Source organism: Osmia bicornis, chromosome 1 (assembly GCF_907164935.1).
Source record: "Osmia bicornis bicornis chromosome 1, iOsmBic2.1, whole genome shotgun sequence".
Classification (NCBI taxonomy): domain Eukaryota; kingdom Metazoa; phylum Arthropoda; class Insecta; order Hymenoptera; family Megachilidae; genus Osmia; species Osmia bicornis.
In genome coordinates, this window is record NC_060216.1 from 16,921,369 (window position 1) to 16,944,269 (window position 22,901).

The 22,901-nt window shown below is 39.9% G+C and overlaps 3 protein-coding genes across 11 annotated transcripts; 2 read left to right on the forward strand and 1 right to left on the reverse strand.

The window, feature by feature from the left end:
• Window positions 1-213: 213 nt before the first annotated feature.
• Window positions 214-4,341, reverse strand: LOC114871909 (beta-1,3-galactosyltransferase 5-like). Of its 2 annotated transcripts, XM_029178488.2 has the most exons (3): window positions 3,425-4,341; window positions 2,545-3,309; window positions 214-2,454 (listed from the first exon to the last, which is right to left on the reverse strand). In XM_029178488.2, the coding sequence occupies exons 1-3, from the start codon at window positions 3,555-3,557 to the stop codon at window positions 2,171-2,173; spliced, it is 1,182 nt and encodes a 393-aa protein (XP_029034321.1). In that variant the 5' UTR covers window positions 3,558-4,341; the 3' UTR covers window positions 214-2,170. The 2 variants fall into 2 exon arrangements, with proteins under 2 accessions (XP_029034321.1, XP_029034320.1); XM_029178487.2 differs by having other exon boundaries at window positions 214-3,309.
• Window positions 4,342-7,943: 3,602 nt separating this feature from the next.
• On the forward strand, window positions 7,944-17,702 carry LOC114871875 (calcium-dependent secretion activator). Of its 7 annotated transcripts, none has more exons than XM_029178417.2 (17): window positions 7,944-8,099; window positions 8,174-8,329; window positions 10,008-10,146; window positions 10,237-10,787; window positions 10,860-11,027; window positions 11,352-11,843; window positions 11,941-12,347; window positions 12,437-12,901; window positions 13,034-13,393; window positions 13,539-13,778; window positions 13,991-14,293; window positions 14,608-14,774; window positions 14,857-15,308; window positions 15,416-15,574; window positions 15,665-15,781; window positions 15,883-16,118; window positions 16,246-17,702. In XM_029178417.2, exons 4-17 carry the CDS (start codon window positions 10,359-10,361, stop codon window positions 16,448-16,450), a joined length of 4,200 nt encoding a protein of 1,399 aa, XP_029034250.1. In that variant the 5' UTR covers window positions 7,944-8,099; window positions 8,174-8,329; window positions 10,008-10,146; window positions 10,237-10,358; the 3' UTR covers window positions 16,451-17,702. The 7 variants fall into 7 exon arrangements, with proteins under 7 accessions (XP_029034250.1, XP_029034255.1, XP_029034254.1 ...); XM_029178418.2 differs by lacking the exons at window positions 7,944-8,099; window positions 8,174-8,329 and adding exons at window positions 8,558-9,246; window positions 9,647-9,715; XM_029178422.2 differs by having other exon boundaries at window positions 7,944-8,329; window positions 13,991-14,294; window positions 14,618-14,774.
• A 2,344-nt stretch (window positions 17,703-20,046) lies between these two features.
• On the forward strand, window positions 20,047-22,693 carry LOC114871840 (pyruvate dehydrogenase E1 component subunit beta, mitochondrial). 2 transcript variants are annotated; one of them, XM_029178314.2, is made up of 6 exons: window positions 20,047-20,066; window positions 20,633-20,793; window positions 21,002-21,064; window positions 21,487-21,693; window positions 21,779-22,409; window positions 22,485-22,693. In XM_029178314.2, the coding sequence occupies exons 2-6, from the start codon at window positions 20,785-20,787 to the stop codon at window positions 22,634-22,636; spliced, it is 1,062 nt and encodes a 353-aa protein (XP_029034147.1). In that variant the 5' UTR covers window positions 20,047-20,066; window positions 20,633-20,784; the 3' UTR covers window positions 22,637-22,693. The 2 variants fall into 2 exon arrangements, with proteins under 2 accessions (XP_029034147.1, XP_029034146.1); XM_029178313.2 differs by lacking the exon at window positions 20,047-20,066 and having other exon boundaries at window positions 20,565-20,793.
• The last annotated feature ends 208 nt before the right edge of the window (window positions 22,694-22,901 follow it).

Consider the following 22,901-nt stretch of genomic DNA (forward strand, 5'->3'; position numbering starts at 1 on the left):
ATAACTGCGACGCGCAGGTTGGAAGGTGGTGAGGGAACGCAGCGAGTTCTCCGCTAATCGCTTTCTACTTCGTTTGGGAGTGTCGCCAATCAGGGCGAAGATGCGCACGAAAGAATGAAAACTGGTCTTTTCGCAGTTATGGACTCTGGTGAACTGCGGTATACATACTAATGTATTATATATGTATGTATGTATATAAATAAAATTACAAGATTAAAAAAGTTGAATAAATTTACTTAACAATAAATTCAAGTGTACGATAACACTCGAGCACGACTAAACTTATTCTATATTATGTATGTATGTACACGAGTATTAACCCTTTCGACACTACAGATATCATCATTCGGCAAAGTCCGGCTACACGGAGCGTACAGATCTGCGGGGTTCTATTCCGAAAGGGTTACATAAACAGTACCTACTGAAAAATAAGGCAGATTCGTATAATTTAACTATCATACTTTTTCTGCTCCACAGTAAAATGATGAAGAGTAAATTTCACGTTACGTAGAGAAACTCCTCAGTCGTAGTGTACTTTTATAAAATAAATTAGTGGGGCGAAATTCGTTAAAAAAATGAAATATACATACATGTATGTACAGTGATGCGCTGCGTAACAGCGTTTCGATCAACGACGAACGGCATACATGTATAAGACGCAGAATATCATATAATCTAGGTGGGTACATACAGAGTAGAGTAAAGCATCTAAATTTGGATAAGTACTCACACTGCATGATTTTTGTATAACGACGCGTTTCTTACAACGTACCCTCTTGTTGTTAAGTGGCGCATTACTGTACATATGTATGTGGACATTTTCATGCAACGCGATAACGATGTAACTCGATTTTTAATTAACTCGTTAGCAATTTCGAGTCAATATTTAATTTCATTTTCGCGTTAAAATTATTGTAAAATGATAACAGTTACTTTATCGAAACTATTCGTATCGTTTACAAGTTTGCACGCTCGTTACAAGACACTCGTAATAGAAACTGTATAAAAATAAAATGTAAATTATTCAGGAACAGTAGCTAGATATGTCTAGCAGCAACTGTAGGTAATGGAATGTAAATAAATGATATTCGTATACCATACGATTGTCAGTACGAATTGGTGATCTCGAAACAAGCAATCGTTTGATCATTTTTCATTGCATTTCACGCTCGTTACTCGGTAATACTGCTAGTATACACAAAGTTGCCGTAGAACGTATACGATATCGTTTGATTTGAGAAAGCAAACATCGTGAATACTAGAAAACATACTGCATTTCTTTAAATAGAAGTAACATTTTCAAGGTGGCGCGTCGCACAAATGCAAAAAAAAATAAAAAGTTAACTTGCAAGCTTTTGTGTAATTTTTGAGAAAATCACCTATAGCGATGCAAAAAATTCGAGTTTGATCAATCACAGACTACAATAGGTCACTTATAAATATGTACATGGATGTACGCACGCTCATGCTCACGCTCACGCTCAATGATAATTTCGACTGCAATTTTATTTTTACGCAATAATCTCATTTAAAGAGAGCCAAGGTCACCAACATGGTGTAATAATGAAATTATTGTGTAATCGTACACAATTAACAATGAAAAAATGACGAGGAACTGACTGTTATCATTTTTCTTTTCTTTTCCTTTCTTTTTTTTTTTTTACGTGTATAAAGCTGTACAACACGGAATATCGAGTACATGAGAGTATTAAATCGTTCGACAACATTATACGAGTAAACGAATTTGCTATAATTATTCCGATTGTGAGACGAAGAATAAGACACGTTTTCATGTTTAATCGCAAACAAATTGGGGAGTAAAGATTACGTACGTTACGAACGATTCTTTACTCGTTACCGCTCGAATAGAAATGATTGCGACAAATAACAAGAAAATAACGATTCGAACAAAGAATTACAGTCTGTTGATAAATCGTTTAAGTAGAAGCGAAGAGGATGCTACTTAAACAGAAAACAACATTTCTCTCGATCTATCGTCGATCGTCAATCGCCCGACAACGAACAACGAACAACAAACGACGAAGAAACAAATACTGGATCGATGCGTAGAAAGTGATGTCACTCGTCTACGATAAACAAAGTAAACGAGGTATTTACACAAACTAAAAGACAAGTGCCGTTTGGAGGATTTGCTTGCTATAGATGCTTATCATTTACATTTGCTCTTCCCGTCGAGTAATTTCTTCCAAAGATCAAACTGTTCAACATACTTGACCATATGAATGCTGATACCACGTTGCACGTTGCATGCGCTGTACGATATTTTTTTATTTAAAAATTCGTTGGCATGCGTCCTCTTAATTCCTAGTTTGTCGGCAACGATACCGGTGACAAAAACGTCTTCAAGCTTGAGGTACGTTTGATCGAATGCAGCGTCGTACAATTTGCGAACGATATCGGTAGACAATAGATAAGCCGGACCAGTGGTGAAATCTGGAAAAACGGTATGTTTGAACTGCGTTTGAGAAACATAATATTTGCTTTTTTTATTTCTAATTGGTTTCCACTTTTTAGCCAATCTACCAAATATCACGTTCTTGTCTTTCGCGTGTTTCATTATGAAAGCCTGTAGACGCGGAACGTTAATAAACATGTCGTCGTCGGTTTTTAAAAGAAATTTAACCTTCGGGCAATAACTATCCACCCATTCCAAGGTGGATATCGTTTTAAGCGTCAAGTTGGAGTAAGAATCTAAAAATTTTCCACGTATTATATTGTTGTAAGTCTTTTGTTCTTTCCTTAAAATCATTTCCACTTTCGGGTCTAAAGTTGCACCCAACATAAACAAGATCGCAATGTCGTTCCTCTGACCAAAGTGACCCCACGTTTGTCGTATTGCCATTCGAGCCTCGAGATGAGTCGGTGCTGACATTATTATTATAACAAGATCCATTTCTTTGCCAAAATTTGGGCAGCTTTCCGGAATCGGTACCGTGTGACCAGCTTCGTAAATAGCACGTAAAGAGTACTCGTTAAAAACTGTCGAGGCTTCTTTCGTTTCATTGTTGAAAGCCTTTTCCGCTCGCGCTGCAGGCTTTTCGCTACTTTGTTTCGAACCAACTATCGATATATTATTAACGAAAGACAGAGCTTGAGAACTACTAGAAGACGGCGACAGCATCGTAACCAGAGAATTTGAAACGTTGCTGGTATTTTGCGAATTATAAGAACCAACTGCTGCTACTGAAGATTCAATGGAAGCGTTCTTCGATGGTTCTACCCTAACCATACGTGGCTCTGAGCTTGCATTTCCTCGCTGTTTGTACATTTCTCGAAACGGAGAATAACCTAAACAGAAAGAAAGAAAGAAAAATGTTTTTTTCTTATCGAATACATATACAATGTAAATACAATTATTACTCATATGTAATTACACTACAAGGAATAAAAAAAAATAACTTACTAATATTCCGAGATACGGTGTATTGAGTTACATCGTAATAAGTAGTACGATAATATGCGTAAAAAGTCAATGCAATTAATCCTAGTATTAGGGTTTGCAACGGCCGATTACGAAGATGTAACAATTGATGCATCGTGAAACTTTTCGCTGCTCGTTTATTTCCTTTCGATGCTTTCGAACGAATTCTTCGCTTACGTCGTTGCAATATACATACATATATTTAATATATATATCATGGAACAATTCCAAGAGCGAATTTCTGCGTGACGACGACTCCTCGCAAACTCCAGCAGAGAAACAAGGTTGCTTTTCAAGCGAATCGAAGAATATTTCGCTAAATAAATCATTCCCATACTGCTTCGGTAGAAGCAACAATATTTAATATCCTCGAATATTTCCTTGTTTTATCTAACTGTTGTTTCCTGAACATGTTTACGAACAGATGGTTGTTTGTCCTTTAAATTCGCTTTATGCGAGTTTTGTGTTTAACAAACAGCCAAAGCATGGCAATTATTCACACGTCTTGTTTTAACTCGGTACGCACTAGTTTCTTACTTATTTTCTACACAACAAGCAAACATGTACTTACTTATGTACATGTATGTATATAATTATAGAGGCAGCAAACTAGCGTAACACGTAACCGTAGCATCAAACAAAATGATCGCCATCGTTGTTGCTGTTGCGTTGTCGTGGTTGCTTCTAGTCACTTCTGGTTGCTGCCTGCCGCATCAACGACACCACGCAACACGCAACGATTATTTCTATCAATTTCTATGCTGCTTAGCTGCTATGCACTGCTATGCTGCTGCGAGAATATCGATACACGTTGTATCGATGGCGTCGATGTTTTATCCTCGATTGTCTGCCATCACGATTCGCGATCACTTTTTATTACGAGAAATTTCGATCTCACATAACGTTACAGCGACATCTATCGACTATCGAGAGTATCGAGTCGTATCCAGTTTGACCAACTTTGCCTCATGCGACGACTACCGACTATGTTCACATTAGAAGATATTTCTTCTTTCGAACTACATGTGCGATTTATTTATTACATAATTACAATAATATAAAATATAATACAAGACGGGTGTTGCCAAAAACAGTACAGTATTCGATTTTTTCGCTGATATTTATTGTATGAACGATTCCATTACGATTAGCATTACAGCTTTCGAAACTTCTACCAATGGCTGTGATTGGTCGCCCCATGTTGGCGTCCTCTCATTTCGACCAATCAGACACGTCGTTGTGTGAGCGAGTGCGTCGATTTGTGACGCAGTGCAGCATTTCTCTTTGAAACTTTATCCGTTATGCACGTGTCTGCAACAGGTAAGATCAAATTATCTTCAAATATTAAATTAAATTGTCTTTCGGGTATTGAAAATACAAAAAAGAGAAAGAATAGCCGAAGAGAAAGAAAAGTCTAGCTCTTTGTTTTTTCACATTAATTCGAGGTTATCTTTAAAAATACGTGGGTTGAAATTTTTTGCTCTTGCCGTGAATTGACAATAAAGTTGGAAGAACAGAATCTGAATTATTTTCCCTTTATATCAATAATTTCTTTAACATTATTGCATTTTTTCATGTTTTCAATACATATTTCTCATAATTTACTGTTATAAATCGTGATACTTGATACTTTCTCTCGTTTTTTACTATTATAGCGATATATGTAAATACGAATTAAAATAACATTTCCTTCATTTGTTCTGCTTTTATATCAATAATTTCTTAAATCCCGTCAATATCTTATATTTTTTCTACTTTGTTTCCTATATTTTCATGTTTTAAGCTGAGAAAACTAATCTTGACTTTATTTCAATATGGCGTCGATAGTTTTTAACGAACCTTTCCCTTACGATTAGTATTAAAGTTTCGAAGCAATACGAAACTTCTATCAATGGCTGTGATTGGTCGTCTATTATGGCGTCCTTCCATTTCGACCAATCAGGTTTATCGTTGTAGGGTGCAATGCGCTGAGTGTGGGGGCGTGCAACAGTCGTCTCGAAGCTTCGTCCGTTTGGCACGTGTCTGCAACAGGTAAGATTAAATTATCTTTAAATACTAAATTAAATTGCCGATCGGGTGTTAAAAGTACAAAAAACAGAAAGAAACATCGAGGAGAAGTCTGAATTCTTGATCTTTGACATTAATTCGGCGTTTTCTTCACAAATACATGAGTTGAACATTTTTGCTCTCGCCGAGAATATACAATAAGAGTGGAACTGCAGAATCTGAATTATTTTCTCTTTTATATCGTTAAGTTCCTAAACATTATCGAATGTTTTTCATATTGTTTCACACAATTTGCTGTTTTTAATTTAATAACGTCTTTTCTTGAGCATCGTAATATTGTTCCGAAGTGTTGCCGAAGTGCCGACCGGTCTACGATGGGAAGGAAGGTCTCGCCATTGCTCTCTCGAGCGTCCAAGTGAGAAGACGTGTCGAGGTCGTGCCCCCGTATAAGCAATACAAAAGTACGCATAGTCTACTTATTTAAATAATTTGCATAAATTATCGACTTTGATCGATTGTTTATTTGTTGGTTAAATTTAATTTGCATAAATTTTTATTTTTTATTTGTTACAGATATTTATTTGATTTCAAAAAGGCGCCATGGGATACGACGCCATTGATATTGGTTCGAAATATGATTTTGTAAAGGATTGAATTTTTTCTATTTAATTGCTGTTATATTTTTGTCAGGAACTATGTCTTTAACACCTATGTCTGAGGTGTACCACATTGCAAATACAATTTTACGGAACGATAAAAATTAATAATAATGAATGCATGGTCAGTATTGTTTAATTATGTATGTACTTATGCATATAGCATACATGTGTCATTTAGGTATTTGCGAAAGGCAACGTAGTGTATCATACCGTTAGTTGGATGCAATAATTCAGGTGGCGCTTAAATCAGTTTCTGTTCGGCCTAATTTTCGATGAAACGTTGACTGCTTTACCGACGCGGAATTCGAAGTTCGGGCTTCACGCTAGCATAAGAATTACGTATTACATACAAATTCGATCTTGTAATTTACGCTTACAATTAGTTGCTTATAACTGATGTTTTACATTTTTAAAGACAATTTATTAATCTATCAAGGAAAATCTGTCAAACTTTAAATTGATTAAGCCTAATTAATCAGCGATGGTAAAAAGTCAAATAAAATGTCTAACGCTAACAATAAATAAGAAGGTATGGTAAAATATCTGTAAAAAAGAATAGAGTTCAGTCAAGAATAAAAAAAAATGGAGCTTTTTTTAAAAAAAAACTTACAGGTAAGCCAGGTTTGTACATTTATCCAATCGTCAAAATTCGATTATGTATATCGAACGATCGATTGATCGATTTAAATATCTTCGAGACAAGGTTTGATGAAATCAGAACATGTTAAACCTTTTCAAATGAAATTGAAAACTGATGCAGGATGAAAATGACGGTGCTGCAACAAAAGCGAACAGAGTATTTGAAATGATCAGGAAGGTGAAAGGACGGTAAGGGAGAAGAGAAGAGAAGAGAAAAGGAAGATGAAAGAAAGCATGAAAGCACGAAACTGGGCGGGTAGAACAGGCAAAAGTATTTCGTTTGAGCGTTTGCGATTATAGCCATTGGGAAGTAGGAACAATTGATCGATAACCTATTTTTCTGTAGTTGGCAGAGAGCCAGAATTTCAGAGAAATACGCTGACTAAATAGGAAGGCGAATGGCGTAACCTCGCCTTCCTAGGTCACGAATGTTTCCAATCTTGTTGGGTAATTTCAACATATTACAACAAGATTCTTGATAAAAAGCATAGCGAGGGGAGTTTACTGTATCCAACACGGACGTTTTTTTTTTACAGAAGATCGTGTCCAGTAAATTTGATCGAAAATGCGTATACATATATGTAAAATGAGAGAAGATTATTCGAATAAATTGGTCGGTCGTTAGCTTTTTTAACATGACGATATTAGTAGTAGGAAGATGTAGGAGACGGAGTCGGTCTCGTCCCAATCAGAGAACCGTTTTGATCGCTAGCTAGCGACAGCAACACCGACCAACCACGATGCTACCGCTACCGCGCGCATTCGATCGATCTTTCCCCTTATCTATACATGTATGTATGTACATCCCATCTCTTCTTACGATATCTCTACTTTTGCTTTTCACACCCCTTATTCTTTATGTCCATTCTTATCTTTCCTATTATCTACGTTAATTTCATTTTCATTCAGATCATACATCTCTGTTTTTTTTTTTTTGTTTTTTTTTTTTGTGTCATTACACCCTGACGTGTACTCTATCCGTTCCGTTTACGATAGTTGTTTCTTAAATCTTATTATTTTTGTTCGTTGCGTTCTTTATCCTCATCGGTTACCTCCCTTATTCTCTTTCTATAGTTTTCTATGTCGGTTGTGTAGTTGTCGCAAGTGTCTCCCTTGCGGTGTATGTACTTAGTTACTTACTTACATACGTGAGTACCCGCGTCGGCGTCGGCGTCGGCGTCGGCGTCCGAGTCGGCGCTATCGCTTACATGGTTAGTCAGTTGACGAGCGGAGTCGGACGAGAACGTTGGTTGATCGCGATAATCGGAAGTTGAATCCGTCCACTCTCTGTTTCAATTTGTTTGAAAATCGAGAAAATTGAAAGAGTCGAAAGAATTTCCCTGAATCAAGTGGTAGGGAGTGAAATAGAAAGGGTACCGAAGTTTCTTCCCTTTTATCGACGCGACCGCATTGTGTTTTTTTCCAGTGCCCCTGAAGAAGGCAACGATCCGCTCGCAAAGGAAATACGAGTTGCGTTACAGCAGGATTTCCGAGTGCGTTTCAACGTGATAATATGAACGCAAGATGATTTGCCGATATTCAGGGTCATTGTGGCCACGCATTGCTTGAGAGAAAAGAAAAGGTTGGTTTTCTCTGCTTCGCAATAACGATCGGGAAAAGGTATAGCACGTGCGCATGCACGGAGAAAAGCGAGAGAGCGAACTAGATACCTACTGTTTACGAGGGAAAGAGTGAGCGAACGAGTAAACGATCGAGTGAGAAAGAAGAAAAGAAAGAGAACGGGAAAGGGAAAGGGAAAGGGAAAGGGAATGGGAAAGGGAAAGGGAAAGGGAAAGGGACCGGAAAAGGGAAAAAGAAACAGAAAAAGAGGAAGAGAACGATAAAAGTAGAAAATTCGTTCCAGCAAGTAAGTAGATTCTTATCGTTAATAATTGAAATGTTCTCGTGCGATGACACACCCATCAAATCGGTAAATTCTCATTCAGCCAAATAGCCGAAAACCATATAGCAAGTTGTTTAATTTCACGGGAAAACAATCGACAACCCTCGATTGAAGATTTTCGTTAGTGCGTAAAATTTTTGTAAATAGTATCGACGCGCGACGTCAGAAACAACTAAACCAACAAATAATTAAATAATTTCCTCGATGGTTGGTGAATAAAAGCTGAGGAAAAGAATAATGTGTAATGCTGTCGTTGATGATTACACGTGCTCTCATGTCGCCGCAATGGTAGCGCAGCATGGACGGAATTTCATGTCATCTTGACTGTCTCTAATATTTCACACTGCTCGTTATTTTTTCTTCTTCGACTCGATCCTTCAATCACGCTTTTCCCAACAATTCGCAAAACAATGATCGATCGGAGATAAATATAAAAGAGACGGAGACGGAGACGGAGACGGAGACGGAGACGGAGACGGAAGCGGAAGCGAGGAGGAAAGTTTGTCAAGACAATCTAATCTTTGTCGCTCGATTAGAATAATAGTGACAAGTTGGCTGTGTAACGTTAGTAGGTCGAGTTAACTCGAAACTAAAAGGTACATATTTTTATACTTCCGTTTGTCATCGCGTAAAAGAAGCGTAAAAGAAGCGTAAAAGAAACGTAAAAGAAGAGATATTTTTACACTTGACACAAATTCGCAATACTCTTCTATCTACGCTTACTTATATTTTTCTACCTGTACACGCCGTGTAATTATAATTTCCCTTTTTCTTTTGTGTTCGGATAACTTTTTAATTTTGGTTAACGTAGAAAATTGCAGAGAAAGAAATTGAAATAGAACTTTTTCTTCGTCTCTTATTCTATTGTTGTTTTAAATAAAAGAAAAGAAGTAATGAAATAAAAGAAGATTAGAAATGCAGTAAAGTGTAAAGAATCGATACGAAAAGAAATGAATTTGATTTGTCGAAGGAGATGAAATAGTATGGTGTTTGCAGGAGGAACGACGACGAGTTATCGAGGTTGTGCCAGAAATATTTAAATATCAGGGTTAAGCGTGAAGCTCGGTATGTATACGGGTGGTTGAGATTCGGTGGGTTGGTTCCAAGCGATGTTGTTTTCTTTCTCGTCAATTTACCTTGTAAGACCGTAAGGATTACTTACGAGTGTAATCGTAAGAGATCGTTCGTTGCTTCTTACGACATTCGGTCGCGCGGATTGACCGCGCGAGCTGACGCGCAAGTCAATCCTCGATCGAAGAAGAAGGAGAAGTAGATTTGCGAAAGAGCAACAGAGACGAACAGTGGCAATCGATATTCGTCGCGGTTGCACCGGCAAACGTTTGTTTTTCTTTTACAGCCTAGCCGCAGTCCGACCGCTGTCTACCTATTCCTTTGCGATTCGAATCGCAACCAACCATGCACAGGATATTTATTATACGTTCGGCTTGACTACTCTCTATGAACGAGCCAGAGTGACAGGGTAAAGATAATTAAGGGTGAGTTAAAGAAGAGTAAGCGAGGGAAATTACATAGGAGGCGCGCAGCGGGCAAATTTCCAAAGAGATTTAACGTTTAAACGTATCTAGGTGCCTCGAGCTGGAAGGAATAAGAGAAGAAGGAAGTAAGGAAGCAAGCAAATCCCTGTACCGCCGTAGACCTCTTCGCGAGAGGTCTCGAGGAAACGAAAGGTGATTTCTGACGAAGCAGAATGATCGACCCGAGTTCGTCGGAGGCGGAAAGCGAGGAGGATCAAAGTCCTCAACACGCCGGAGGAGGCGGCGGAGGTGGCGGGAGTGGTGGAGGTGGACGTTCGTACAGTTCCCGGCGACAGATCGGACCCGCAGGAAATCTCGGTGGCGCGAGCGGTCCTGTCTCGGGAAGCGCGAATTCCGTAGCCTCGGGATTGACCGCTTCGCCCGGAGGTTTGAGCCATGGCGCGGTCGGTACGCCACGAGCAGGCGGCGCTGCAACCGCCGCGGCCGGTCAGGATGCCGGTTTCGATGCGTCAGCTGTTGCCGCTGCAAGGAACTCTTTATCGCCGTCTATGTCTGCCGCGCAGGACGCGGCCAATTACGCTCAGAGACCCACCAGCCCTTCGCCGTCGGTCGCCAGCGAGAAAACCGAGGTGGACATTCAGGTAAATACCTAGCTAAGCCAAGCGAGAACGTTCATTCGATGCGAATGATTCCGAATCATTTTCGAATCGTAGGACAAACAAGAGCGCGAGGAAGAGGAAAGAAAGACCAGGATACAGCTGTACGTGTTTGTTTCGAGATGTATCTCTTATCCGTTCAACGCGAAACAACCTTTAGATCTACCGAAGCGGCAGCTAAAAGTGACCAAACAGCAACTCGAGACGATCAGCTCGCGTTTCCAGGTGATTCTTTTCCATCCGTTACCTATTCACGGATTCACGGTACATTCTTGATACGATTCAGCCGATAATAACGGATACAGGAGAGAGCGGAAGGTGGAGGCGATCAAAGAAACCTTTCGACAGAGACACGACGCGTTTCCGAAGCCGTACTTATTGTTAGGAATTTGCCTCCCCCCTCTATAACCTTCGCCTTCGCCTTCACCTTCACCTTTGCCTATGTTTTTCATTTCATTTCATTTCATTTCATTTCATTTCATTTTATAAGAGAGTCGAAACAATATGGGCTAAGACTGAAAAGAGCATCGTCGTTATTATTATTTACAGAGTTTTCTGAAGGGAGAAACACAAATAATTGCCGACGAAGCATTCCGCAACGCGATTCAGAATTACTACGACGTCTTCTTGACGTCGGATCGCGTGGTTCAGATGGTTCAAAGCGGTGCTTGCTCACAACTCGACTTCCGCGAGGTATTCAAGAAGAACGTTGAGTTACGTGTTCGACGCCTCCCGGAAATCGACGGACTGAGCAAAGAGACTGTGCTTACGTCCTGGTTGGCCAAATTCGATTGTATCATGAAAGGTACGGGCGACGAGGAGACCAAGAGGCCTTCCAGGATGCAACAACAGTCTTTGATTTCGGAGATGATATTGTCGAAGGAGCAGCTGTACGACATGTTTCAGCAAATACTCGGCATCAAAAAGTTTGAGCATCAGCTTCTGTTCAACGCCCTCCTGTTGGACTCAGCCGACGAACAGGCTGCCGCCATCAGGAGGGAGCTGGACGGTCGCCTTACAAAAGTGAACGAAATGGAAAAGGTAAATTCGCCTTATTACCGTTACCCCTTAATTACCTTATTTATTACCCCATATCACGTTCGTCGCTCCTCTTTATCGTTTATTCTGTTATTCGTAGAACCGCAAGCTCATGCCGAAATTCCTCCTAAAAGAAATGGAGTCGCTCTACATCGAGGAACTCAAGTCGTCTATCAATCTGCTAATGGCTAATTTGGAGTCGTTACCGGTCTCGAAAGGTTCGATAGACAGCAAATACGGCCTGCAGAAGCTGAAGCGCTACAATCATCGTCGAGAGCGCTCCCGCTGCCGCGGCCAGGGTTCTCTCGTTAAATTGGAGAGCGATTCCGCCGACTCTGAACCACAGCTGAGCAAAGTGGACGTCGGTCTCACTTTCCAGCTGGCGGTGGTCGTGATGGAGGTAAAGGGCTTGAAGAGCCTGCCACCCAACAAGATAGTTTACTGCACGATGGAGGTTGAGGGAAACAAAAAGTTGCAGACTGATCATGCGGAAGCTTCGAAACCCACGTGAGTACCTATAGCCTTTTCTATAAATCGTAAATCGTAAATCGTAAATCGTAAATCGTAAATCGTAAATCGTCATTGATTTGAAACAGGTGGGAAACTCAGGGTGATTTTACGACCATGCACCCTTTACCAGTGGTCAAGGTTCGCTTGTATACCGAGAACTCGGCGATGTTGGCGCTCGAGGACAAAGAATTGGGCAAAGTCATCCTACGACCAACTCCGTTTTCTTCGAAACAACCGGAATGGTACAAAATGATCGTCCCGAAAAATTGTCCCGATCAGGATCTTCGAATCAAGATCGGTTGTCGAATGGATAAGCCGTTCAACATGAAGCATTGCGGTTATCTGTACGCGATGGGCAAGTCCGTTTGGAAAAAGTGGAAGAAGCGGTATCACGTGCTGGTCCAAGTGTCCCAATACACGTTCGCGATGTGCTCCTACAAAGAAAAGAGAAGCGAGCCCTCGGAAATGATGCAATTGGACGGTTATACAGTTGACTACATCGAACCCGTTTCCGCGAATCTGATGGTCGGCATGGATCTGGACGACGGAAGGTAAATTCAGTCGCCGCGCCTTTCCCGAGTCGACAAGTATCGCTTTTCCTCTCCAAGTAACACGTTTTGTACCGTTCCGTTCCTTTTCGTTTCTTTCCTTTTCGTTTCTGTTCTCTTCTCTTCTGTTCGTAGGTTTTACTTCAACGCTGTTCGCGAAGGAGATAGCATCGTGTTTGCATCGGACGATGAAAACGAGTGTCAAACTTGGGTGATGGTTATGTACAGAGCGACCGGTCAGTCGCACAAACCGACCCCGCCGGTTTCCGTCGCGGACAAAAATTCGGCCATCAGTAAAATACAAGGCGACGCGGATCGTGCAAAGAAACACGGAATGGAAGATTACATAAGCGCCGATCCGTGCAAATTCGATCATCACGCTTTTTTCAAATTTCTACAAAACATGGTGCTAGATTATCGACTCAACGATCCCTACTGCTCTCTCGGCTGGTTCTCGCCTGGTCAGGTGTTTGTACTCGACGAATATTGCGCCAGGTAATCCCTACTCTTCCTTTACTTTCTTTTCAAAATTTCTTTGCAAGAGTAAGAGTAAGAGTAAGAGTAAGAGTAAGAGTAAGAATAAAAGCACACTCCTTCATTTTTTTTACTTCCTCCTTCTCTCGTTCAATCTTTTGCACAGGTACGGCGTACGCGGTTGCTTTCGACATCTCTGTTATCTAAACGATTTGTTGGACCGAATTGATAGAGGACTGATGATAGATCCAACTTTGCTACACTACAGCTTCGCCTTTTGCGCCACCCACGTGTACGGTAACCGAACCGACAGGGTAGGTTCCATCACGCACGAGGAGAAGGAAAAGTTTCAAGATATCAAAGAAAGGCTTAGACAGATTCTCGAGAAACAAATTACCAACTTTCGGTAAGTAGCGAAATTTTTTCTTTCCTCGCGTCGTCGTTTTTTTCTTTGCTCTCTGTCCATCCAGCAGCAGCGAACAGGATATCCTCTTTTCCTCTTTCCTCTTTTCCTCTTTTCCTCTTTTCCTCTTTTGGCCAAACTCGAGTTTAGGACAACGACTCGCTGATACAATAATAAGAGGAATTTAATTGGATAACGGCACGATCACGAAACAGGTACAGTTTTCCGTTCGGCCGGCCGGAGGGTGCGTTAAAGGCTACCTTATCCCTGTTGGAACGAGTGATGATGAAGGAAGGTGTCAGTCCGGTGACCCAAGAAGAGGTGAAGGCTTTGATCAAAAGTTGCCTAGAAACTGCTGCTCTCGTTAATTACACGAAACTCTCGGCCGAAGCTAAGATCGAGGACGATCTCAGCGGCGAAGTCTGCGTCCCGCCCAGCAAAAAGCTCGAAGATCTTATACATCTCGCCGAAATGTGCGTGGATTTGCTTCAACAAAACGGAGAACATTACTCGGAGGTATTAGTTGGGTTTCTATAACTGAATTAAATCTTTTCGGATTCTCGAGGTTCGTGCCGATGAAACAATAACGATATGGAGCATTTATCATACTTCTCCTTCTTTTTTATACCTTCGTAAATACTTTCTTTCTACGTTTCGAAGACGAAAAAAAGGAGAATCGCTTGGTTTCGAATACACGCACCGCGTACTCGAGAATCCTTTGCTCAGGGCAATATGTTACGCGATTTCCCGCTTGCCCTGAGTTTAACGAAACCCGGGCCCGTCCTCGTATATGTGTGATGTCCAATATTTTCACGATCCGCTCCTACTACACTGTACCGCAGGCGTTCGCCTGGTTTAGCGACCTCATGGTGGAGCACGCCGAGATCTTCTGGTCCCTGTTCGCTGTCGACATGGACAAGGTGCTCGCAGAACAACCACCGGACACCTGGGACAGTTTTCCGTTGTTTAAAATTATGAACGACTACTTGCGAGAAGATGGTAACTTTCTCTGCTCGATTTCGATTTCGTCAATTAGCTAAAAGATAAAAGATAAAAGATAAAAGATCCTTTTTTCGTACAGACAATTTGAAGAACGGCAGATTTCATCAGCATCTTCGCGACACTTTTGCACCGTTGGTCGTGCGTTACGTCGACCTGATGGAAACGTCGATCGCTCAATCGATTCACAAGGGATTTGAGAAGGAACGTTGGGAGATCAAAGGAAATGGATGCGCTACTTCCGAAGAACTTTTTTGGAAGTTGGACGCTCTTCAGTCGTTTATCCGCGATTTGCATTGGCCTGATCAAGAATTTCGCCAACATCTCGAGCAAAGGTTGACTTTGATGGCCTGCGACATGATCGAATCTTGCATTCAACGAACGGACACCGCGTTTCAGCAGTGGCTGAAGAAAGGTGTAACTTTCATATCAACCGATTACATCATCCCATCGGAAATGTGCGCAATGGTGAACGTTATTCTCGATGCGAAAAATCAAAGCTTCGAACTTTGTACGATCGATGCTGTTGACGTGGTAAGCCTCTTTACCTTTTACCCTTTACCCTTTATTATTTATCATTTATCATTATTTATCGCTTATCGCTTTTCATCAGCTAACGTGATCTCGTTTGCTGCTTATAGCATCAATATCATGCGAAAATTGACGATTTGATAGAAAAAGCATCAGCCGCAATGACCCAAGGGATGATCAACAAGCTGGTTACGGTGTTGGAGACCACCCTGTCCAAGCTGTCTCGTTACGACGAAGGATCCTTTATAGGTTCCATTCTCAGCCTTACGGTAATTTATTTCTGCCCGTCTGCCACTTAATTTAATACATTTCATTTAATAGGCGGCCTTCTAGCAGATTTCTAACGAAAATCTTTTCAGAAGGTATCGGGCAGCGGAAAAGAAATGGGACAAGCCTACGTAAATTTCACGAGGAACTGCATTGATCAGATTCGTGGTAAAGTGTTGGACGAACTGTGGATTTTAACATTTTTCGAGGTAAACGATTGCCTAAATTCCAGGCGTTTTCGTTTTCGGCTACACGGCTCCTTCTCGATAATCTCGATAATCTCGATAATCTCGAAACCTTGTCTTTTCAGCAATGGTATACGGCACAAATTCAAATGCTTTGCAATTGGCTTTCCGAAAGACTCGATCACAGCTTACACCTGTACCAGTGTACTTGTCTTGCCCACATTGTCAAGAAAATTTATTCCGACTTTGAGCTGCACGGTGTCATAGAAGAGAAACTGAATTCGATGACATATCAGACTATATCTAAGAGAATGCAAACGGAAGAAGCGACTTGTGCCTTAACGAGCGTTCAGAACGAAGAGTAAGTAGCCAGCCGTGAATCGTGAATCGTGAATCGTGAATCGTGAATCGTGAATCGTGAATCCCGTTTCGCGTATTCCGTATTGCTCGCCTTTCCAATCAACCTCCATGCTTTGTCCATTTTACAGGGGACTTTCGGAGAACGGCAACGATGACGAGGTGGAGCGACCAAAGACCAAGGTAACAATCGTGGAAACGATGCCTGGCGAAGACGCTAACTACGTCTCCAATATTAGCAACGTTACTTCGAACGTTGTTGGAAAAGTTGGAAGTATGTTCGGTAAGGGCATCGGTGGCCTTTCTACGAAATTTGGCGGAGCCAGTTGGTTCTAATTATTATTATTACTTCCTATTTACTTTATTACTGCTATTATCATTATCATTATTATTATTATTATTATTATTATTATTATTATTGCCATTATTATTATTGCCATTATTTATGTTATGTCTGTTACCATTTCTCTTTATCGTCGTATTTTTCTTCATTCTTTTTCTTCTTGTAATTACTATTTATGATCATTTTTACGATTATTATTATCATTATCGTCATCATTATCATCATCAACATCATTACCATTATTGTTGTCATTATTATTGCTATTACCACTACTGTTTTCGTGTTTGTTACTTTTAGTATTTTGCAAGTGTACGTCACAGCCGGCGATTAAGTTTCTTTGTCTATATACATACATACATACATATATATGTACATACAAAAGAAAAAGAGAGAGTTACGACAACAGGATTGTCCGCAGTACGTTTTAGGAACATGTTTAAATTACGATTGTTTGAAGAAAAATCGTCGTTCGGTACGATGGATCGAAAGAATAATCCCTACCGTTTCGACTTCGACCCAAAAATGTATTTTTATTTCTCGTTGATTTTAAAGATTTCTTGTTTTACTACGTTGAAACCGTTCGTTCGTTCGTTCGTTCGTTCGTTCGTTTGTTTGTTCGTCCGTCCGTCCGTTTGTTGAAAATAGTTGAAAGATTCGAAACGATTAATTATTATTAGATAGTCTGACATTTAATAGAAAGTATTGTCGATCCTACACGTCGTACACATTTCTACGACACTACTATTCTTCTCTTTATCTTTGTAGATCAATGTTAATACATTACATCATTCGATTCGATATAATATAATGTAAATATGTAAATCTTGTTTCGATGTTTTAAAACAAACGTTTATCAACGAAAACGCGTGCCTATTTCATCTCGTCTCGTCTCGTCTCATCCCGTTTCGTATAATCAATTTCAAACGATCGAATCGCTTTTTCCTTCTATTCTTTCGCGTAAATTATTGGTAGGTAATTTTTTAGAAGAGCCGTCCAACAGCTGACATTAGACTCTGTTTCAATAACGAGACAGTGTCGATTCACCAGAGAAGAAAACGACTTTAATTCGACTTAATCATCTGGTATCTTTTTTTACCGCGCTAATGAAACATATTTTACTTATTACTTATACGTATTTTTCCTAATAAATAAACTTTAGAATCGTACATACGAACGAACGAACGAACGAACGAACGAACGAACGAACGAACGAACGAACGAACGAACGAACGAACGAACGAACGAACGAACGAACGAACGAATGAACGAACGAACGAACGAACAACCGAACCAACGAACGAAGGAAACATATACATAATATAAGAGATATCTCGCGATCTGTCTTCCGATCGACGTATATTTTGACATCTCGGTGTGCGCGAAACAAATACGCGTTTCAACGTTTTGTTTCTGCCCGGCACACTAGATAAAAAACGCTTGTCGTTGATTGCGATATCTGCATTTAAATATACCTTTGATCGGGGAGAATGCGTGCTGCATTTGCAAACAGTTATCGATAGCCGTTTCTTTGTACATATTTTAGCAAATTCGTCGATAAACGAAGGAAAGGAGATTTTTATATAATGTAAATTATCGCGTTTAAACGCATTTAATCGTACAATATGCGATTCTACGCGTGTCGATGAATGGCAAAAAAATGTCTTCTGTTCGATTCGACGAGACTCGAGGAGGCTCGTGTAAAAGAAAAAAAGAAAAAAAGAAAAAAGCATGTTTCTTAGATTACTCTTGGCAGGAGTTGTTTACGCGTAACTTGTATTACTATCAATTAGATGTATTTGAAATTGAAGAAACGCGTGTCAGTTACACTTTGTTATTTCGTATCAGAGATGCCTTTCGTACTCTTTACACAAAAAACAAAACATATATTCATTGTTACACGTTTAGCGGTATTGGCATGGAACATGGGACATGGGACATGGGACATGGGACAGATTAAAACGCTCGACAAATTAATATAAGCCGTGATTAGAATCGATTTACGGAGAGAAATCTTCTTAGAATATTTTGCTTCTCTTCGTTTCGATGATTCGTCGCGCGTGTCGTGATCGATGTCCCTGAATAAATGCCAAAAGTGGTTAATCGAGGCCTTGAAAAAAAAAAAAAAAAAGAAAAAAAAAGACAAAAAGAAAAAATACTTAACTGTATGATTTAGTGACAGCACCGCGCGTCAATCTTTTTCGACGGCAAACGCTAAACGTAAGGGGCATTTTTTCAACTCAAACGGACACGTTAGAGAGGAAAATGGTACAACCGAGAGTAGTGGATGTTATCGAAAAAATGGGAAGAAAAAAACAAGCAGTTATGTAAATCGTTGTGGCGTACTTGCAGCCGATGCTAACGGTACTATACACTTATTATGATTATTATCATTCTTACTATTGACTATTCTCTTGTAATCTACGACTAATTAGACTAGAACGATTAAGAAAGGGTCTCCTTTTACTCCGACGATAATACTCATGCCCTTTCTCTCTCTCTGTCTCTCTGTCTCTCTAACTCTAGCCCAAGTCTCCACCGTTCTTTCACCAACTTTTTCCTATTATTCTTGATGCCTCTTAATTTTATATTCCAAACTTTCACCTTTTTCCATTTTGTTGGTTATCAGTCAGAATCAATAATCGGCATCCTTTCCTCTTCCTTTCTTTTCTTTTCCATAGCCGCAACGCGGCGTATACGCGCACACGAGTATGTATGTACACAGTAAAGATGCAGATGCAGATACAGATACAGATTTATCGTTAGATAGAAATATGGATACAGATACGGATACGGATACGGATACGGATACGGATACGGACACGGATACAGAGGAAAAGAAACAGATACACATTTTCAATCCTTTATTCGTTCCTTCGTCTCACTATTTCATCTCGATTGTGTTTTACTATTGTTTTAGTTAAATATCATTGCAGAGAGTCTTTTACTACTCTAGCCAGTGTTCTACTCGATTAAACTTTTATGCAGTTGTTGTTCTCTCGTTAATAAAATGTCCTCCGACAAAAAGAAAAAATGACGGTAGAAATTTCATTTCCTTCTTGAGATATCGGCGCACGGATATGGTCATGCATATTGTCATTCCTTCATCTAAGTTTCATCGAGCATCCTTTTGTCCGTTTACTGGCTATTATCTCTCTGTGCGTGTATACTCGGAACGAGATCCTAAACCAGTTAAAACGCAAGTGTCTTCGCGTAGAACGCTCTCGTGTGAATGTTAATAACGTATGCATTTTCTGTAAAGACATTTTTCATGCACGCTCGCAACACGCATTTTCACATAGCATCGTCATTGTACCAAGAGCGAATACTTTTTGTAAATAAACAATATGCTAATGTTGGTACTTTGTATCCTTGCTCCAAGGATTTTTAATCCAGCTTCGTTCGTTAGATCGTATTACGTATCTATGTTCGACTTTGTTCTGACGCGCGCTTTTTTTCTACATTTATAACATATGTATATATTAACCGATCACGAGTGCAAACCATTAATTTCACTCCCCATTATTCATTCAATTTCACGTGACTTTATTTCCTAACGTCGTTATCATTTTTTCTTTCCACATCGTGCATCCTCTGCTATGTAAGCCATACGTAAGTATACGCATTTACCTAAGTACTATCTCTAGTTACTGAAACCTTTTTATTCTAAATTAATTGAATTTTATGGTAAATGCAGTGGTAAATAAAAGAAGAACAATTATCTTTTCTTTTTAATAATTTTGTTCGCATTTTATCGTTAATCGTGTTATCTCGTTAAACTGCATATAACTGCATATACCGCGCTCTTATTCTATCAATCTGAATTAACCGCCAATCTATTTACATACATCGTTCGTGATTAGTAGATTGGCTAGATCGTAAGTTTAAACGCGATTCGTTGGTTAAAGATATCGTTGTTATCGTTGTTATCGTTGTTATCGTAAAAGCTAGCACTAGATTTTCTGAAAATTGTATAAAAAATAATTTTCTACACAACGCAACGGAAAGCGAGTGAAAATGATGATAACGTTTGAAAAACGAGAGATCGAAAGTGTAGTGCTGCGAGTTGTTCTTCGACTGGTTGCGTGAGGTCGCCGCGTACAGGAATATCATTACCATAGTCCATAGTAAGAGCTAAGAGCCACTAAGAGCTCGCCTACTGACCTTGCTTTCCTTAGTTAGTACCGTTCCGCGTTTCGATTCGTGGTTAAGATAAAATCACGAACCAGAAGATCTAGCGATACACGTGAATAAGAAGTAGGAGCAATTCGATCGACTGGAACGCTACCGACACTCCAGGATAATTAATCGAGCAATTCACGGCCTACAAATGTTTTCGGTAAATATTTATACGTTTGAAAAAAAGAGCGCGAGCTCGAATTTATCATTTTTATTATATTATGTGTATATATATATATATATATATATATATATCTCGTATATTTTAAAGAAGATACTTATTACGATGTTCATAGCTTATTGTTAGATAAAAGAAGAAAAAAAATGAAAAACAATACACTTTACTATTTTTTGTTTATTGTTTCTAGTCTGTCGTGAGCAAAGTTGTTCGGCGCTCGTTTTCGACATCAAAATGGACTGCCGCACAACAGGTAAGAATTTTAATTAATCGAAATATCTTTAATTTCTACTCTTGCCAGAATATACGAACCTAACCTCTTTCGTTTGACAAGATCGTTTTCGCGTGTACGCTTCCCTTCTTTCTTTCAACGATGTTAACTTCCTAAAAGACCTAGTTCTTCCTTCTTCTTTCTATACTTATTATATTCAATTTCTTTCTTTCCTTCTTCAATGATGCACTCGACGTGGCTGCTTCGCGTTGAAGGGCAACAAAGGTCATTCATTTTCGATTCTAATTATTCAATGTTCGTTTCGACAAATGAAAATCTATGGCAACGATAATTTGCGTTGCGCACCGTTTCCAACGATTTTTCTTTCAATCGTTATCGCAACGAAATACAATAACACGTTTTACTTTCTTTCGGCATACATGGCAATCCTGATACATGCATAGATGACTGTACGAGATGCTTTGAACTCGGCCTTGGACGAAGAAATGGAACGAGACGAAAAAGTATTTTTACTTGGCGAAGAAGTGGCACTCTACGATGGAGCGTACAAAGTTAGCAGAGGTCTATGGAAAAAGTACGGAGACAAACGCGTGATCGATACTCCCATTACCGAGTCAGGATTTGCTGGTATCGCCGTTGGAGCTGCTATGGTACCTACTATGCTATGGTGTTCTTTCCTCGTAGCGTCTTTCAATTTTTTTTACCCCTTACCCCTTACTCCTTACGAACTTTCAGGCTGGCCTACGTCCGATTTGCGAGTTTATGACATTTAATTTCGCCATGCAAGCGATCGATCAGATTATCAATTCCGCTGCGAAAACATTTTACATGTCTGCTGGCAGAGTAAACGTACCTGTCGTCTTTCGTGGACCAAACGGAGCTGCAGCAGGTGTAGCGGCACAACATTCGCAATGCTTCGGTGCCTGGTACAGCCACTGCCCTGGTCTGAAAGTGGTATCTCCTTATAATAGCGAAGATGCCAAAGGACTGTTGAAAGCTGCCATTCGAGATCCCGACCCAGTCGTTGTATTAGAAAATGAAATTTTATACGGTCTTCAGTATCCCATGTCCGACGAGGCTTTATCGAAAGACTTTGTTCTTCCAATTGGTAAAGCGAAAATCGAACGTGTCGGTAAACACGTAACGTTAGTAGCACATTCGAAAGCAGTCGAACAAGCTCTCGAAGCAGCAAACGAACTCGCGGGAAAAGGAATAGAGGCAGAAGTGATCAATCTCAGATCTTTACGACCGCTAGATATAGACACCATTGTACAATCAGTGGTGAAAACGAATCACGTTTTAACCGTTGAACAAGGTTGGCCACAATGCGGTATCGGAGCAGAGATTAGCGCTAGAATTTCCGAAAGTAAGTCAACTTTTACCGAAATTCCTTCACTCGTGCATCAATCTCTTTTCACGTTACTTTTTCTATTTTTTTCAGGCGAAGCGTTCTATCATCTGGATGCACCGGTAGTTCGTATCACAGGCGTTGATACTCCTATGCCTTATACTAAAACGTTAGAAAGTATGGCTCTACCGCAAATGAATGACATTGTATTCGCGGTAAACAAAGTGCTAGGTTTGTCCCAATAGTAGTAGTGACCAACCATTTGTATAGATCGCTAGGTAAAATTACAATTGCCCCTCGAATTTCTCTCGATCCTTGTACCCTCCTCTTCAGTCGTATGGCCTCCCATAGGTATCTCTTTAATTACAGAATAAGTACAAAGATTTAACGATCATAGGATAAGTATTGTATAGGATAGTAGAGAATTGTTTCAGCGATAGTGAACACGTTCGACTCGTGGTAATCCAAAAAAAGTATACCATGATTCGTACAACATACATACATCTACAT